Source organism: Apaloderma vittatum, unplaced genomic scaffold (assembly GCF_000703405.1).
Source record: "Apaloderma vittatum isolate BGI_N311 unplaced genomic scaffold, ASM70340v1 scaffold31546, whole genome shotgun sequence".
In the NCBI taxonomy this organism is placed as follows: domain Eukaryota; kingdom Metazoa; phylum Chordata; class Aves; order Trogoniformes; family Trogonidae; genus Apaloderma; species Apaloderma vittatum.
Window position 1 is genome coordinate 765 of NW_009720589.1, and position 18,035 is coordinate 18,799.

Sequence of the window (18,035 nt, forward strand, 5' to 3'; positions counted from 1 at the left end):
ATGTGTGCCCAGCAACTCTAACTCCCTTATCCCATGCTTAAGAAAACAGAGCTCTTTCTGATGTAGTACTTCCAAATTTTCTGGATTTTGCAGTGCTGTCAATCATCAGTCTTTTTACACTCCACTACACACACTGACTAACAAATGCATAACTGGAAATGTGGCAAAAGCAGTTATATTTTGCAGATTATAGAATCACAGAGCCGTTTTGGTTGGAAAAGACCTTTGAGATCATCGATTAACCTAACACTGCCAAACCCACCATTTAAGCATGTCCCTAAGCACCTCATCTAAGTCTTTTAAATACCTCCAGGAATGCTGATTCAGCCATTTCCCTGAGCAGCTTCTTCCAGTGCTTGACAATCCTTTCTGTGAAGAAGTTTCTCCTAAAATTTAGGTAGAAACTATTTAATTCTGACCATGGCGTTCTAGACCTTACTCTGGGAACCACTGCTATAGAGCATCTTCTCCATCCAAGTAAGCATGAAGACACGAATCTGTTCAACTCTCCCTAATCACAGCAGGATGCCTATTGACCTTCCTTCTCTCATGCTTCACCATCAAGTAACCTGTGGTGGCTTGATGTGTACAACCTCCACCAGCCTCTTGGAGAATGACCATTGGTGGACACGGGCTGGACCATGTGGGTCCAGTCCAGTGGGTGGGATCGACTGGAGAGTAGAGTCACTCCAGAGAGAGCCAAAACCAGGTCTTTTACTAGCTCGAGCACCCCAAACTGGGCATTTTTACTGTTGGTAAAGAATAGCACTAGAACAAGAGTGAAGAAGAGGGAAGTGTATTTTACATTAAGGAGCTGATGGTCTTCGCTGTCCTGGTTTTTTATATGCACAGTGACTCACATATTGACTCCTGGAAGAACAAATCTGAAGGCGAAGAGGAAAAGTCAATGGTGCTAATTAGAAATAAAGATGTTTAGCTGAACAAAAATGATAGGAGAATCTCTGAACACGCTGATCCTGGAGGGGAGAGGCCTTTAAATTCTAAGCCAATAAATGTACTAGCTCAGAAAGAACCATCACAGAAACTGTAATAAAACTAATTAATTTTTGCAACTTTTTGCCACAAAATGCAACTACAATTACAACGTTAGTAAGAATTAAGAAAGAGAAATTAGGCTACAGAAAAACTTCCAATGGCTTTATAAAGAAAACTTATGTCTCAAGAGGTTGTTTTGTACCAAAAGAAAATGTTTCACATTCTACTGAAGTAGCACAGATTTTTTTTTAGACTAGATAAATTACTGTTTATATAAGCTCTGATACTATTCTGGTAAATAATATATCAATATCTGTTCCTAACTATAGTCCAAGAATGAAAAACATGTTGCTTTACTGTTTTGTAAAACATACTCATTATTTGTTTTTATGAGATAAAATGTGTTTATCATCCTGATAGCAATCTTGACAGTAGAACCAAGTTTATGAGTACACTCTGAATCACCATAGAATTTCTATATACTGTTTTTCAAAATTATCTGGATTACTTCTCTTTTTTTCTTTTTTTTTCCTTCCACTATCACCTAGTTTATTCAACTTAAAATTTCAAGTATGACAGTATTATAAACAGATTAATATGTTGTCTGATTTTTGCTATGATTTCTGTTTGCATGTATTCTCGTGCAGGAATAATGTTCTGTGGCAAAGATACCTACCAGGAAAAAAAATGCATCAGCTCATGTCACAGCACCAAAATACTCTATTCTCCCAGTACAAAGAAAGAAGTGAACTACTCCATACTTTTGAGTTTGCTTTTTCAACTGAATGCATAGACTAAAAATGCATATTAATATAAATATTTAGTACAAATATATAATAAACTCCAACAGTTCCAAAATACTGCTTTTCTGACTCATATGATTTATAATTTTGATGCACGGAAAAAAATTAATAAGCACGACCAGTTAGCTCAGTGGTTTGAGCACGGTGCTGGCAACAAGGACCTACACCGAGGTCGCGGGTTCGATTCCCGCTCGGTCCCCATGTGTTGCCAGGTCTAGTTGAGAGGCGTTCCTGCCCAAAACAGGGAGGTTGGCCTAGATGATCTCCAAGGTCCCTTCCAGCCTAGGCCATTCTATGATTCTGTGATTCTATGATTCTATGACCTGGTTCAATAAGTAAGACTTGGTTCAAGACCTGTCTTTTAATAAAACAGAGGTTGTTTTAAAAATTGCAGCACTTGGGGCTTTAATGAAAGCAAGGGATACATACTGAATGTGATATACAGCTCTACTTCAACCATACACATTTAATAAGAGGTAAGACATACAGCTATGGATAAAGGCAAAACACCACAAAACTATACGTATACTTGAAGTCCTACATGCTTCATAGAAAACTTATTTAGGATGCTGTTACTAAACATAAAGAAAATAGTGCAAAAGGCCTTTAGAGATTTGGAGAGCAAGATGAGTATTCTCGGGAACATCACTATTTTCAGACGGAGTTTTTATAAGAACTGTATCATGCTGGCAACAGATTAACAGGAAAGAAATAGATGGGAAGTTACTGCTCCCTGCTCTGTTTACTTCAAATTTGCGACCAAAAATAGCTAATAGAAATGCTTCTTCATACAAAAGTATTTATTTTACAAGCTCAGCAAATTGTTCTGACGATTATGTAACGATCATCCACCTAATTTAAAACGTTTCACTAATGCAGCACTCTGCCCAGCAGACGAACTCCTATTACAAAAACTGCTTTGCTTTTTTTTTTTCTGTTCTATTCAAACGAACCGAACAGAGTGAAGAAAGAACTGAAAACATCGGGACACTGCTTACCCTACAAGAACACTGTTATTTTTTCACAACAAAATACCGCATTTCAATAGGCGAAGGAAATAACATTTGCCCCTTTCAGGTTTCAGAGTCACAGGACAGGTGAGGTTGGAAGGGACCTTTGGAGGTGACCAGGTCCAACCCCTCTGCTCGCGCAGGGCCACCTGGAGCTGGTTGCCCAGGATCACGTCCAGATGACTTTTGAGTATCTCCAGGGATGAAGACTCTACCACCTCCACTAGAAAGTTACAAGATTTCAATACATCCCCTAACAGGATCAAACTAGGGGGAAAAAAAAATGTGTACAGGAAGTGCATCAGACTCAAAGAAAAGGGAAAAAACCAACTCTTAAATCTTGTTCCACATCAAAACTATATTCTTCTCACCTTTGTACTGCTATCCATACTATCAATAAATCAGTTACCTTTAGAAATGGTTTCTAAGGTTCAGATGCTAAGTCAGCTGACTAGTGCTACAGATTTATTACACATCTATGGTGACTAAATATTACTTTTAACTTATTTGTAGCAGCTCCTTCGAAACAAAAAGACACTAAATCTCCAAATTACTTGCAGAGTCCTGGAGTCTATTTTCAATTGTAACAATGCTTTTTGGTGACAGGAGTCAAGCTGCATTATTCCACAGATCAGCCTCCTAACCTATAAAACGGTGATTTTTCTTCCTAAAGGCAAAACAATTACAGAAAACACTATATTATTCCAAATACAGTTTTTAATATTTAACTATATTAAATATGATTATCGCTATGCTTAATTCTACAAAACCTATTTCAGGTTTTTAAAAATATATTCCAAAGTACCACCATTTCACTATTTAGGATGTTCTCATTTTACTGTCAGTGTTGTATTTGATCAGAACAGCTATTCACAGGGGATGCTGGGCAGTGCAGAGAAAACAATCTTGCACTTCTAAAAACTATGGGGTTTAAGCAGCATCTAGTGGCTAAACTGATGTAGGCAGCCATTCTTATTTATTTTCTCTTACTAAAGATGGCATTTAAGAAGAGAAGAGGTTCATTCCATCACTTGTGACAAACAAGACCCAGAGGTGTGTTTGCTATATCATTACCTTTAACGCAAAACAAGAGGAAAAAGCACTATAAAGTACCAACCACTCCCTAAAAGACAGGGCAGATTTATTACAGGAGAAAGACTGAAGTACCTTCCACCAATGAATGCAGGAATCAAGTTTCAGCTGTATCTTGTAAGGCAATTAGGTTTTTTTTAAATGCAAAATAATCTCATGGCTTTCCAGTAAGAGGCAGAATCAAATGCTCACTCCACTTTTATGGTTGTTATGAGATACAAAGGTATTTTGCACTGTGATAACTTTAACGAATGTTCAGGTAAGTGCCAGCAAGGAAATTCTTGTAGATCTTGAAGGAATGACTGAAATTACTGAAAAATGCCCCACTTTGCATTCACATCCAACAAAAGGAATAAAACTGCACCTGAAAAAGACACTCTTCCGGTAGTGCACTGGTTCAATACATTTTTATCGGTTAATAATAATTTTTTGTTAAGTTGAATTCTAATCAATATAGTCACAAAATATTTTCAAGAGCAAGCCATGGCTGCACAAAAAAAATCCAGGAAGTAATTCTGTCGTTTATGCTGCAGTAGAATTCTGAGCATACAAACATAAAAGGGAATTAACACGTTATTCTGCAAAAAGTAAACTGATACACAAAGAATTGTCTAAGGAAGTTTAAGAAGCTTCCCAAGGAACATCTATAAATACAACAAACCTTCAAGCTTTCCGTAAAATGAAAAGACGTGAGTTGATGTACCCAATGAAGGATAAACTGTGTGTCTGCTACACCTTTTATTGAAACTAAACAAAACACATTTATCTGTTGATTCAAATAAGGGAAAAATATTCAGGTTTTTGGCAGTTCAAAATAAATTTCTACAAGTTACTAAAAAAGAGTCCCCCTCTTTTTTACTAACTTGTAGATAACTAGGGTGTACTACTGGAGTTAAAAATCAACTTAGGCTGCAAATTCTAATACCTACAGGAATCATAGCAGGAATACAACATATTCCTGAGACTCAACTTATCAGTGTGGTCCAAACCAACCCTGGCCAATTTGTTGGTCCAATTTATTTTTGTTTATCCACAAGCCTTCTACAATCAAAACAAGTCACTATAAAAACAGTCTTCTGCTTACACCTCTAAGATTGACCTTTTGTACGCAAAGATGATGGAGGTTTATATTCAGCTTTTAGTATTGTTCAGATGCTGGAATGCCTATTTTCTAACTGACAGTTAAAAAAACCCCAGAACTTATCCGGGTACTCCAAGAGCCAGAAAGCCTCAGCAGAAGCAAAATCTACGCTCTACAAACAAATCCCTGCTTTGACCTGGCTCGTTCAGCACATCAGCCTTCGTGGAACTTAAACCCCTTTCAGTCAAAATGCAAAATTGCTTTTCCCCACCAGAAGGAGAGATACTGAAGAGAAATTGCCAGGAGCCAGAAGCCAGTGCCAGCACACTATGATGAACGTTTTTAAAGTTAAACAGGCAAATCCAGACTTGTTTTCTGTTTGGGTTAAAGCAAGGGAAAATGTCAATGATTCATGTGACATACCTTCAGGGACAATTTCTGTCTAACGTGTAAGGACAGACAGACAGAAAGTTCAAGTCATACGTTGAAACTTGCACCACTACCCACCTGTGGCAATGGTGTACAGTACTTTGTCATACTTGTACCTGTTTTTTTCCTAAGCCTAAAGAGCATGACTAACTGGTTATAAGATGGATTTTACATTGTACATCTTTATATTTCAATTTAATCAAACTGTTTACTCTGTTCCTTTCTCAAATTTGGACTCTAGTATCATCACAAGGAAAAAACAAACAAAAAACTTCCTTAAGCAATGCTGCATTTTACATTAAAGAGCTGCCATTTTTAAATATACATAGATAATGTGCCTTGGGAAAAAACACGTATGTGATTCAGTACATCACTTAAACAAGTAACGAGGTTTCTCTTCCTACTAGCCCTTACACCTCCATCACCCACCTTCTTTCTCCAGCAGCACCTCAAACATCTCTTTTTACCCCAATAAACCCCTTGCCTGATTCCTCCTACTTCTTCAGGGGGATTCAACAGAAGTAATTTCATGTATCAACACCTTTTCTGCAAGGAAAGCTGAAAGAATTGCAAGTAATACATCGAGAAAATCTCTCCTCTATTGCCGTATTCACAACTGAACCCATGATTTTGTAACTCATTTGGAGGAGCAAAAATTGCCCACGTGGCCAAGAAGGCCAGTAGCATCCTGGCCTGTACCAAGAGCAGCGTGGCCAGCAGGAGCTGGGAAGGGATCATGCCCCTGTGCTCAGCACTGGTGAGGCCACAGCTGGAGCGCTGTGTGCAGCTCTGGGCGTCGCACTTTAAAAAAGACATTGAGGTGCTGGAGCAGGTCCAGAGAAGGGCAACAAAGCTGGTGTGGGGTCTAGAGACTAAAAGTCTTATGAGGAGTGGCTGAGGGAGCTGGGATCGCTCAAGTCTGGAGAAGGCTGAGGGGACACCTCCTTGGTCCCTACAACTACCTAAAAGGCGGTTGTGGTGAGGTGGAGGTTGGGTTCTTCTCCCAAGTAACTAGAGATAGGACAAGTGGAAACAGGCTCAAGTTGCACCAGGAGAGGTTTAGATGGGGTATTAGGAAAAATTTCGTTATTGAAGAGTGGTGAAGCATTGGAACAGGCTGCCCAGGGAAGGGGTGGAGTCACCATCCCTGGAGGGGCTCAGAAAACCATGTAGATGTGGCACTTCAGGACCTAGTTTAATAGCCTGGGCAGTATTGGGTTGACAGTTGGACTTTATGATCTTAGAGGTCTTTTCCAACCGCAATGATTCTATGATTACATGAACAGCCCTTACTCCATTTTAAAAAGTTAGTCAAGATTATATTTTCCAATCCAACTTTAGTGTTTTCAAAAAAATCAAGTGTGGATACAGAGCTTCTGAAGACCATTAAGTGCCTATACACAGATTACATCAATTTATATTTTCTTTAAGGAAATTTGCTTCAAATGAAGCAAATTAGTTGATCTGCTACACAAGTTTTGCACGTGCCACATAGAAGCCATATGAAGCTGGGTACCACACATGCCCTTGACTTGCTCTCAGCTCTAAAAATTAACGGCTTCAGCAAAGCCGTCGCAAGTTTGCATTAAAATACAGTTAAGAACAATTCAGTATTAGAATAGCATATTAGTCATGACTATACTTAATATAAAATATGTAGAGTTTTAAAAGTCGGGCTCTGAAGCTCAAAGGCTCCTCTCTTCCAGATTATGGCCTCGACAAGAAAGCTGCAGAATCTCAGGTCTCTCTTGTTTCGGGTTTTGGTGTTTTTTGGTGAAGGGGTGCGTGTACACATTTCATTCTGAACTTGAATTCTTAAACAAGAAGCATTCTGCTGGAATGTAGAATGATGATGATTGACTGCTAAGAAAAATAGAAAACAAGACCCACAAATTGCAGCACGAGTGCTCTAGACACTGGGAGCCCTCGTGACCACGTCGGTGCGGGCATCCACCTCCTCCCTACACAAGAAAGGGAATGGATGCAGAAATCATCAATGTCACTTTGAATCTCAGAATCACCCGACTTGCACACAATGGACGCAAAGGAATAACACTCTTGCAGTTAACAGCCTAAAACTGAAATTCAGGTGCTTTTAAATTTGAGTGCTGATGTTAATCAGAAGATAAAAAGCCTGCTGAAAGTGTCAGTAAACGTCCCTAGATTTCAGTTAAAACTTTAGGCTTTTTTCTCTGCAAAAATATTTCTATGTATTACAAGCCTGTTGTAGAAAACCAAAATATTTTCTTGAGAGAAATTACTGTGAAGCTCTAACTTGTTACAATTTGTAGACAGCTCAGGGTGTCTCATCTTCCCAGAAATCTAAATACGAAATGCAAATATTAAATTCTGGTGTTTTTTTTTGGCTGCAGACATAGCATGGAGGATTAACGTGAAATACAAACTTCCAAATAATTTTAAAAGGACAGATTCATGTTTTGACAAGATTTTATTGTGAAACATTGGATTTAGAAAAGGTACAAAATGTCAACGGTCAGATGTGTGCCAGTACAGTATTTCAATAGTCTATACATGTGGACAGCTGAATTGCTTCACTGCAAACGCGTATTTAGACATGATATCTAAAGGGGGGGCAGCAATATTCACAGGCTTAAAATATATAAATAACTTGAGCCAAAATAGCCATTACTGGTCAATGCTAATCAACATCTGGAAACAGGCTAAAAAGCACAATACAGTACAACAGTCTCCTTGCAGATCCACGTTTAAAGAACATCAGTTTATTACGTCAATTATCTACAGCTCCAGGACACTATTTTCAGGACTGGGATTCAGTTGGCTAGTTTACAACTTTAAAAATTCATGTTATAAATGAGATTATGGAAGTAAAGCCACAGGTATTTAATTAGAACTAAACACTGTGAAGCCACTAAAAATTTCTTGGACTGGGATTTATAAAGTCAATTGCTTCTAATACAGAAAGTCAGTTTGTTCCTTTAAAATGTCCTTACTGCAGCTTGAACAGGTATCATTAAGTGACTTTTATTCAAACATTTCAATTTGCTGTGCATTTTGGGGGGTTAAAAACAATTTCACCAAACATAGGTTGTCATTAAACTGAAAAAAAAAATTAATCAAAACACTAACTCTGAATTAATGCAAGTCAAATTTGTATATATAAAAAAAAATTTCCAAAGGATAGCAGCATTCTTTACCCTAGTTTAGCAAGTTTAAAGAGCATTTATAAACATACAAAGTTGGTTTTAGGGTATAAAAATACATGCATACCATATGAAACAAGATAGCTTGACTTTTTCAAATTATTCAGTAGTCTGTCACTGCCAGGACTTGTTCAAACTACTGAAAAGGTGTTCATAGCTCAGTACATGGGTGGACAGCCAAGGAACTTTAGATTTCATTTTTTTCACTAAAAGGTGTGTAGCTTATTCTACACAATTAAGTTTCCTGAAATATAAGCAGTTACCCTGTTACCAATCAGCACCCAGAGCCGACCTAAATCTTTACATACCTAAGTCTACTTCACTTTATACCAATTCATAACTTACCTTCCTGAACAGAGACCTTGGAGTATACTAAATTACATGTGATAGAAATTGCTGAATACGACCGATGTCCATTAGGAGCAGAGCGAAACTTAAACTGATGTAATTTAGAATCAAAATCTACCCAAAACGTTAAAACAACCACCCTTGATGCCACATCTTCTCCCTTAACTGATTTCCAGAACATTAGTTTTGGTTACTCTTTTCTCATTGTGTATCTTTACTGGGGGACTAAGAATCTGCAATTCATGAAGAAGAATCACCATAAGTTACAACCAAGTACATTAAATCAGACAATGGGGAATAGCTTTTAAAAAAAAAACTTGTATAAAAAAAACCCTTTGTGTATATCACATTGAAAGTACAATGTCTGCTATGGAATTAAAATTAGCACTATGCCAAGTGGGGGGGGAAAAAAAAAAAAAGAGATAAATCACTAAACTCCAGTGTGGCATAAAAAACATTTTGTTTTTTTTGTTCAGGAAGTGTTTGGCATGAGCAGCACTAACAAAATTCTACACCTCACAGACATAAGCGACAAAGGTTATCTAAAGCCAGTGCTCACTGTCCATCAATTAGCCAGCTCTTAACGCTGCCTCAAGCACTGCACTAGCCACTTTGATCTTTGTTTCAGATTCCTCTGTACACACATTTATATTTACATAAAACATTTATTAAACATGACTTTGAAAACATAAAAACCTTATGTACAAAATACCAACATTCCTATAAATAAACAGTTGGAGAAAGGCACTTGCAAGAAAAATCTACAGTAAATCTTACAAAAAACCACACTGCCTCTGTTACTGTACAATAGATAATCTTTCAGTAAATCCCTATCACAAGAATGTAAAACACTAATTACTTGTTATAACTAAGAATATAACCGTTACAGTTGTATTTACACATACATATATGCCTTTTTTTTCAGTTTCACTTGAAAGCACCATGTTTTCCATTCTAAATTTGTATCTTGATACAAAGTAAAAGAACAGTTGCCAGAAAACAGTGTTTAGAGTCACTGCAGATTCATAAACTTTTGGCTGACATCGGTGTAGTTTAAAAGACTCAGTTGCTGCTTTGTAAAAAGTATACTAGTTTGTTATTGCATGTTGTCCTTTTAGAGAGAGCACTGCTATGTTCTCTGCGCAATCATTTAATACTATTGCTGGCAAAAAGTTTCCAATATCAAAAAAATAAAAACATTCTTCAAGCCAGTTGAAGTATTTCATCTGAATGGTAACTAAAAAAAAGCTGCATGTTAATTATAAAAATGTGTAGGAAACATGCCAACTAATCCGGTGTGCAAAAATATTTTTCCAACTACACAGGATTTTAAGGGCTTCACAGAATTACTCAAGTTTACATTGAGTAGCAAACCCCATGAATAACCAGTTCCTCAAGGAGATGTCAGTATACTCCCGCTTTTGTCAAACTTTTTACCCTTTGACAATGCTGCGACCTGTTTGAGCAGTTCTCTGTTTTTGGCCTGCAATACAGATGAGAAAAGTTTTAGGAATTACTGAAACGTCTGAGATAATAGACACGCTGAGTACATTTAAAGAAGATAACTATCACTTTTCAAAACATGCACACGCTTTTTGATACGTATATTCCATCTTGAACAAAAAGGTAACCACATTTCCTTCACTGTAACCTTTAGTATCTGAGCAACTGCACTGAGTATCTGCTCAGTCGGTGATTTATGAGACAACTAATTCAGGCTTTCTTCCTGATAAATTGTCTTGGTAAAGCCTACATTAACTATCAATTGTGTTGATGCTGAGCCCTTAAATCAGATGAATAGCATACTGACAAATGATTAAACATCAGAGAACAGACACAAAAAGTAACATAACCTTTAAGAGAGCATGTGAGGTAAGCCTCCACCTCTTAAAGTTAGAAAGTGAGTTCAATTTGATACGGAGACTGTCTGTTGACTGCAGAACTGCTGTGCGGTGCATCCGAAGTTAAACGTGGTAGTGACCACTCAAGAACTTGGAACTATTTCACTGCTGTGAGAGAACGACCTGAACACTTAATTCCATCTGAAGCATTTCTCCAGTACTGATACACAATTGCTCACCTGCAACTGTTCCACAGTTTCCTTGTGAGCTTTCTCCATACTGTTCATCTTTGTCCTCAAGTTAGACTCCTGGTACTGGAAGTCTGCCTTCAGTTCTGTCAACTGAAAACATGAATTCTATGAAGATTTCTTGGACTGCTACAGCATACGTCTTCTACCAACCTGCAAAATCTTTATGGAAGGAAAGCTTTATGGAAGGAATCTCAGTAAGCACTGTATTTATTTACTGTTGTAGCACTGACAGCTCAGCACTTGAGAAGCAGTTCAAAAAGTAAGTACGTCCATTTTATGTGAAGAAATAAATTACTAAATAATAACCACATTGTTTGATCAGGATTTGGTAGAAAGAAGGTTAATCCCCAACAACAACGAAAAATCAAATACAAGACTAATGATTTATAATCTTAGTTGTTCTTCCAGCTATGAGATACTTATTACAACCTTCAGTCCCAAGCGACACATAAAAAAATCTTCCGAAGACAACAGAAGCGACTGACTGATTCCGTTGTGTCCTTTTATGCTAATTTGTCCTTAACAGAAGTACATATTCCAGAGTTTCATTGCTTCTCAATACCCAACAGTAGCAAATTAAGCTGTGTTACTAGAAATGTGTAATGAAAATAACTTATGAATTAATTCTGAGCATCTGGTGTAGTATTGCTGCTCCTGGGTCTTTGACACAGGCAGAGGTCCAGATGACACACACTGAGGTACATTTTTCTAAGTTGTGACATATGCTTCTATCCAAGCAGCTCAATCCTTCTAGAAGCACGTGCAGCTGGGTGAACTACTAACAGTTTGATATGGAGACAGAAGTTTTAGGAACCACTTCTGTGAAAAGTTTAGTTTCTCAAAGCACCCCAGAGTCACCTGGCTATTTTGAACCTCTCTGGTCAATCTGGATTTCTCAGGAAATGAAGCCTCTTCGCTAGCAAAGCAGCCCACTAGTAACAAATCAGAGCAGAAATTCCTACAACTATTGTCAAGACTGCTATCACCACTCTCAGTATGAGTGCAGTGAAACAAGGTATTCAGAAGAACTGTCAATCAAGTGGTCCTAAATAAAGCGCAGGTATCTTGGTACAAGGACACACATCTCACTGTACACCGACTGCCGCTCCAGGTACATACTTATGGCTGTTGTAAATTCCAGGGGATGCAGTACAAAACCACATACCACGCACCAAAAAAGCTTCTGCTAGTACTGCACCATAGTAAAGTACGCAACAGAATGAGCAGAGATGCTACCTGTGAACAGTCAGGAAACTGTGGTCCCTTCCCAGTGGTCACGTCTCAGGGCCCCACAACCATGTCCTGCTGTCTAACTAACATTTTGTCCCGAAAGCCAAACAAGCCTAGTACTGCCAACAACAAGCCCTGAGATCTTGCCTCATAACAAAAAATGAAAGAGGACTGCCTGTAAAGCTGGGGTACTGAGCTCCTTTTGTCACCATACACTATACATTTCGGAGGTTTTTCTTTCGGAGCTCTCCAAACTGTTCAAATGCAGTCCCTACACTAATCTGGTGACAAGATCTTGGCAGGAACCTCCTGCAGGCCTTGCTCGCATCCCACTCCATGTCTTTACATTTACTATCTCAGAGTAAAAATGAATAAATCTGCAGTGCATTCATCGTAAACTTTTCAGCTACGAAAACCTTGATCGATGTGTTCAGCTTTTCTCCCCCAACCTGCAGCAGCTGAAGAAAGATAAGTGACACTTTGAAAATAACTCATGCCTGAAGGAGTCCTTAAGTTCAAAGAACTCTGAGGTCCAATAAATAGTTTTAGCAGTGGGGATATTAAAATTACTAGATGCTCTCCCTATGGAAACAGCACAAAACAAGTTACTGCAGTGGTTATGCAGAAGTAGGTGACATTTCCTCACCCAACCCTTTTGCTAGCTTTGCCCAGTAGATGAAGTATAAAAAGAGGTAAGTGAACTTCCTACTGATTCATGGTCTTCTACTGGCGTTGTAAGAGAGAGCTCAGGGCCTTAACCTCAGTCCTTTGAAGACAATACCTGAAGAGAATCCATGACAGACCTTCAGCTCTTTCACATTAACCACTTAAAGGCTTGAAATAGCAAGTACTTCCAACATTAGGTATATTAGGACAGTGATATAAATTTAAAAAGGTTCAATACCCTTTATGCAACACATTTACATGTAGAAACAAAGATACTGAACCAGGATTTAAAAACGGAAGCATTTGCCTTTCAGGACTGATGAGCTTTTCTTAATGACGAATGTTTTCTAGGTCACTATTCATCTATAATCAAAATTTTACTTGAAAATATACTGAAATTGTTTTTAACACAATTCCCTAACCTACTCAATCCTGAGCAGACCTTCTTGAGCCACTGTTACAGACAGTCTTATCAGCATCTTGTTAATCAGAGGGCAGAGAAATAAGTTCTATCTGACAGATGTCTAAAGACAGAGTAAGGTACATAGTTGTAGTTATCTCTTGTTAGCCACTAGGTTGCTCAAAGTGTGAATCTCTTGTAGGACTGTCACTGCAGTCATTTGGGCCTGGCATTTTCACTTTTGCTGACTGCCAGATACTTAACCCAAGCTTTTTTTCTAGTCTCTGACCACCCAGAAGGACTTGATAATTTACACTATGCATATGCTACCTGCCTTTTGAAAACAAAATACTAAATTTTCATACACTGTACGTGGAAATTTGGACAACCAAAAGTTGCTCTAGTTTAAACAAAAGCTATGCTCAACTCACAACGGTTACTACTCTCAGTGCTCCTCTTGTGTGTCCGTCGGCATACGTAGGTACTTGGGATCTTTGCCATGACTTAGTTTAGAATATGTAAAACATAAAAACCACTGTCTGGCATTTTATCCATCACCTGTGGCACGCAGCCTGAGTAACAGTGAGTCAGATGGCTGAAGTGAGGCAAGATGAATTCCTCTTTCACTCAGAGACAAAATACCTTCATGATACAAGTCCCAAATTTGCCCTTTAAGTGGCAAGATCTGACTAGCTGCTATAGAAAAAAATTGTATCTGATTTTTGTTTTATCTCACCATCGTGACATTGTAAGGACTCTACAAAATAGAAAACAAAAATATAAAGTTCTTAGTAAGCAGGTCTAACTTTTACCTTTTTATCTTTTTCCAAAATAGTCTGATCTCTTTGCTGCAGAAGTCGTTTAAGCGACATTACTTCTTCTTTCAGCTGACTTATGAGGACAAAGTTGTCAGTTCCTCCACTGTCTGCTGACTGATTTATAGAGCTACTAAAAACAAAAAAACCCAAAAGTTACTTACGACATCACTAGAAAACAACAGTACATTTTTTAAAATTTTCAAATTAGATAATTCCACAAACATCCTTAAGGACTAATGCAAAAAAAGTATGTACCTGACAGAAATGGATGCAACTGGCAAATTACCTTACTAATGGCACACATTACATACACCTGCAGAAATATAATTAAGTATTAGCTTTGAGGGGGACAAATACCTTTTGACTGAAGCAGCCACTTTTATTTTTATTCCAACTATTTGGCCAGAGACAATAAAGATTCAAGTCTCACACGTTAAGGTCCGAAAGACTTCTCTAGATACTAGGACAGCTTAAAACAAGCAGGTTCAACCCTGCATCTAATAGACAGAACAGCAGTGTCAGGGAATATTCATTTGTTGATAACTGTCACTTTACACGTATGTTTTGTTTTGTTTCATTTCATTTTGCCCCAAACAGATTAAAAGTAGGAAAACAGCACTAACAAAGTCATTTAGTTGACTCACAGCACTCAGATGCCACCCAATAATCTGTCTGGACAACAGTTTCACCTCCCTCATTCTTGAGACCAAAAAAATAGGAAAAAAAGGAGAAAAAGAACAAAAAGAACAAAAAGAAAAGAAGCAACTGGCCAAACTGGTGCTCTATTTGGTTGAAATGGCTCAGTTTACAAAAATATAACTTTACCTATCTCCATTTGATGGCTTGGATTCCAGTTTGGGTTTTTTCTTTGGAGTTTCATTCTGAATAGCTGCAGAGGATTTATGGCTGAAATCAAACAAAATGTAAACCTAAAGCCTCATACTATATAACTCTCTAACATCACCATTTGGTACATGTAAAATAGCTAACCCATGCTCCTAGCTGGAATGCTAGAGACTAGCCAGAAAAGCAAGGGGAAAAAAAAAAAGTCCTTTAAATGAAAACTGCAAGATAAATTGATAGGAAATCAGTAAATAATATCATATTTACCTCTGTTTCCACAGTCCCTGATCTTGTTCTGGACTCAGACTGCTGATTCTGAAATACGTGAAATGTACTCGGTAACTCACCAAATATGCCATTATTTCTAAATTACATGAATGGTATCTGCACTTGAGAAAAATCCAACCTCCCCTTTTTTTATTTAATAAAGAAAGCTAACAATTATCAATTTTCAGCTGGCCAGTCATGTTCACGACTAATCTTTACTATGTCGGAATGCTGTAAGAATACTTCTTGGCTAAATATTTACACTCCTGTAAGACATAAGGGGCAGACTTCAAGGCTAAAAGTTTCTGCTGGTACCTCCCAATTTTTGTGAGCTTTGTATTGCTAATCTTGTCCTCAGCAAGCTGCTTTAAAGCAGCACTCCTGGGATTCCCATACTGCCATATCAACATTGCCTGCTGTGGTGGCCTAAGAGCAAAGTTAAGTTTTGGATCCCCGAAAATAACTGCTTCCCAGATCTAAACATTTCTTTTCAATAATTTCAAAAGCAAATACGACACCATCAAAATAGGAATGGTAGAACGTAGAAGGCTGCACTGAATAGAATAGTTCAACAAATCTGTATTTCTACCTCATTGTCTCTATTGCCTAATCCTAACAATAACTGAAACAGACAAGGGGAACAAAGAATCCTATTTATTGGGCCAGAAGCAATGAACCTGTGGCAGCCTACAGAAAAAAGGTGCCAAACCAGGAACACTGTGATCTATACAGAGATACGCTTACTTTTATAACTCTTGAGGATGTTAAAGCTCTATTCTGTAGAAAAAAGGTAACTTCTTCATTTAATCCTTACTACCTCTATGCCACGTGCATTAAATTAGATTTAGCTTGTTGCAACCTAATTTTCAGCGGAGATTTGCAAGAAAAGAAACACCACAATAACTCTGCATGACAAGAATATTTTTTTCTTCCAATTCCAAAACTCCCAAATCTTATTTTCCTCTTTTTTAAGTGAAAGTATGTGCATTTCTTTCTTCATTTCCAACGTCAAGATAGAAGCTTATTTTGCCTCTATTTAGAAGTCACACTTTAAGTCTCAGTCAAAACAGAAAATTATAATCACCAGAAAAGTGAAACTTAGAATGAAAGTGTTTGTGTGTCTGTGGTCAAGGTCCTTACCACTGCAGCTACAGTATTTACCATCCAGAAAAATAGTTCTAAAGTTATGCTGCCGTAAGGCTACCAATGAAAGTAACAGTAACTACTACAAGGCATAAAAAACCAGTTCTGGGACTTCTGACCAAATTAACCATGTAGATACATTGAGGCTGGCACACTGTGTACGCCATGGTCAGAGACGACGTGCTGAGAAAAGCTGCAGAAGACTGAACAAAACTGTGCAAAATGTTAGCAGAGTGCCAGTAAGCGAACTGTCGGTGTTATTTTCCTACGTCCGTATCCCAGCCACTCACAAACTGCCGATCCCAGCAAGATTCAATTATAAAAACTAGTGAAAAGATTCATATTGGTCCCAGAGTGAGGGTGATCCCACACTGTTGCTTCTGCTTCTCCATTTAAGTGTGAGTATTTGCACACAAGCAAGTCGGGATGAAGTCAGGGTGGGACTCTGAGTGAAGCAGTTGTTCCGTGCCCACTGCTAAAACACACCTTCTAACTCACGGCAAGTGCATTTAAAATAGCAGTTATCACACAGCAGTCACTGCCTAGAAAGCCAAATTCAAGTTTATCCCTAAGAATTTCGCTTCTGTAGCCATTCAGTGGGTTTCTTTTCCAGACTCACTACCAATTTTAACAGCAACTAGTTTGACAATCACCAAGAATTTCTGCTTTTTGCCAGCCTCCCTTCATCCAAACAGTAAGAATACAAGGATTTTGACAGACCACAGAAGAGTAATGTTCTGATGCTGCTTTTGATGCCATGTTTTAAACAGCGTTTCCTATTTCCTTTGATTTGAACTCAGTGCTAACAGAACACAGGAGAGGAAGAGGTACCAAAAGTTAATTTGTGAAATACTTACTTATGATGACTGCTGCTGTGACGATGATGGTGGTGGTGATGGTGGTGGTGTTTCGAATGATGCTGGTCTTTCTCAGTAAGCGACGAGGATGAAGAGTTAGAATGTGAAGATCCTAGGCTCTTCCTCTGTTCTTTTGTCTTCTGTAGCACTCTCTTGTAGGAGAGTGTGCAGAGCCAACACAACAACTTCCCATCAACCTTTTGGGAAATAATTCATAGCAGGTTTATTTTCCCCAAAGTATATTTGCACTAGAAAGATGTACTTCAGTATTTGCAAGAAAAATTTGTTTCACATCATCTGTTATCTTTGGGAAAAATCCAAACATCTCTTGGGTATGAAACAGCACTACCGTATCTCCAACATATGCATGTTATCTTTTAGTAAAACAAATCTTATTCCATTTATTTTAGTAATTTAAAGTTACACTAGAAAGTAGTCTTAGCAAATGATGGATTCTGTGTAACAAAAGTCACCCTAACTTTTTAAAAGGACAAACAATTTTTAGTTTAGACACAATGTACCCTCCTCAACCCATTGTATTCCAGGCAGACTCAAGATGTCCAGTCAATGTGTTACTTGTACCAAGTAAATTCTTCCATAAAAACAGCATTATTCTCAGGTTCAGGCAAGAGGTTTTTCATGTAATTTCCTCAGCACCTTCTGGAATGATAAAGTGGCACTCACCAAAGGTATCTAAAAAAGCTGAACATAAAGGGCTGCTTAGAGCAGCTGACCTCTCTGGTGCTGTACTTTAAGGCAAGGTGAGCAAATCGGAAGC

The 18,035-nt window shown here is 38.0% G+C and overlaps 1 protein-coding gene across 1 annotated transcript in view; it reads right to left on the reverse strand.

Annotated features, from left to right (window-relative positions):
- Nucleotides 1-9,592: 9,592 nt before the first annotated feature.
- FAM76B (family with sequence similarity 76, member B) overlaps nucleotides 9,593-18,035 on the reverse strand; it is a gene marked incomplete at its 5' end in the record, with an annotated part of 10,842 nt that continues 2,399 nt past the window's right edge. Inside the window, 6 exons of the mRNA XM_009871062.1 lie at nucleotides 9,593-10,424; nucleotides 11,022-11,123; nucleotides 14,142-14,277; nucleotides 14,973-15,053; nucleotides 15,258-15,305; nucleotides 17,258-17,454. Coding sequence (XP_009869364.1) covers nucleotides 10,335-10,424; nucleotides 11,022-11,123; nucleotides 14,142-14,277; nucleotides 14,973-15,053; nucleotides 15,258-15,305; nucleotides 17,258-17,454 — 654 coding nt within the window. The remainder of the gene's footprint in view (nucleotides 10,425-11,021; nucleotides 11,124-14,141; nucleotides 14,278-14,972; nucleotides 15,054-15,257; nucleotides 15,306-17,257; nucleotides 17,455-18,035) is intronic.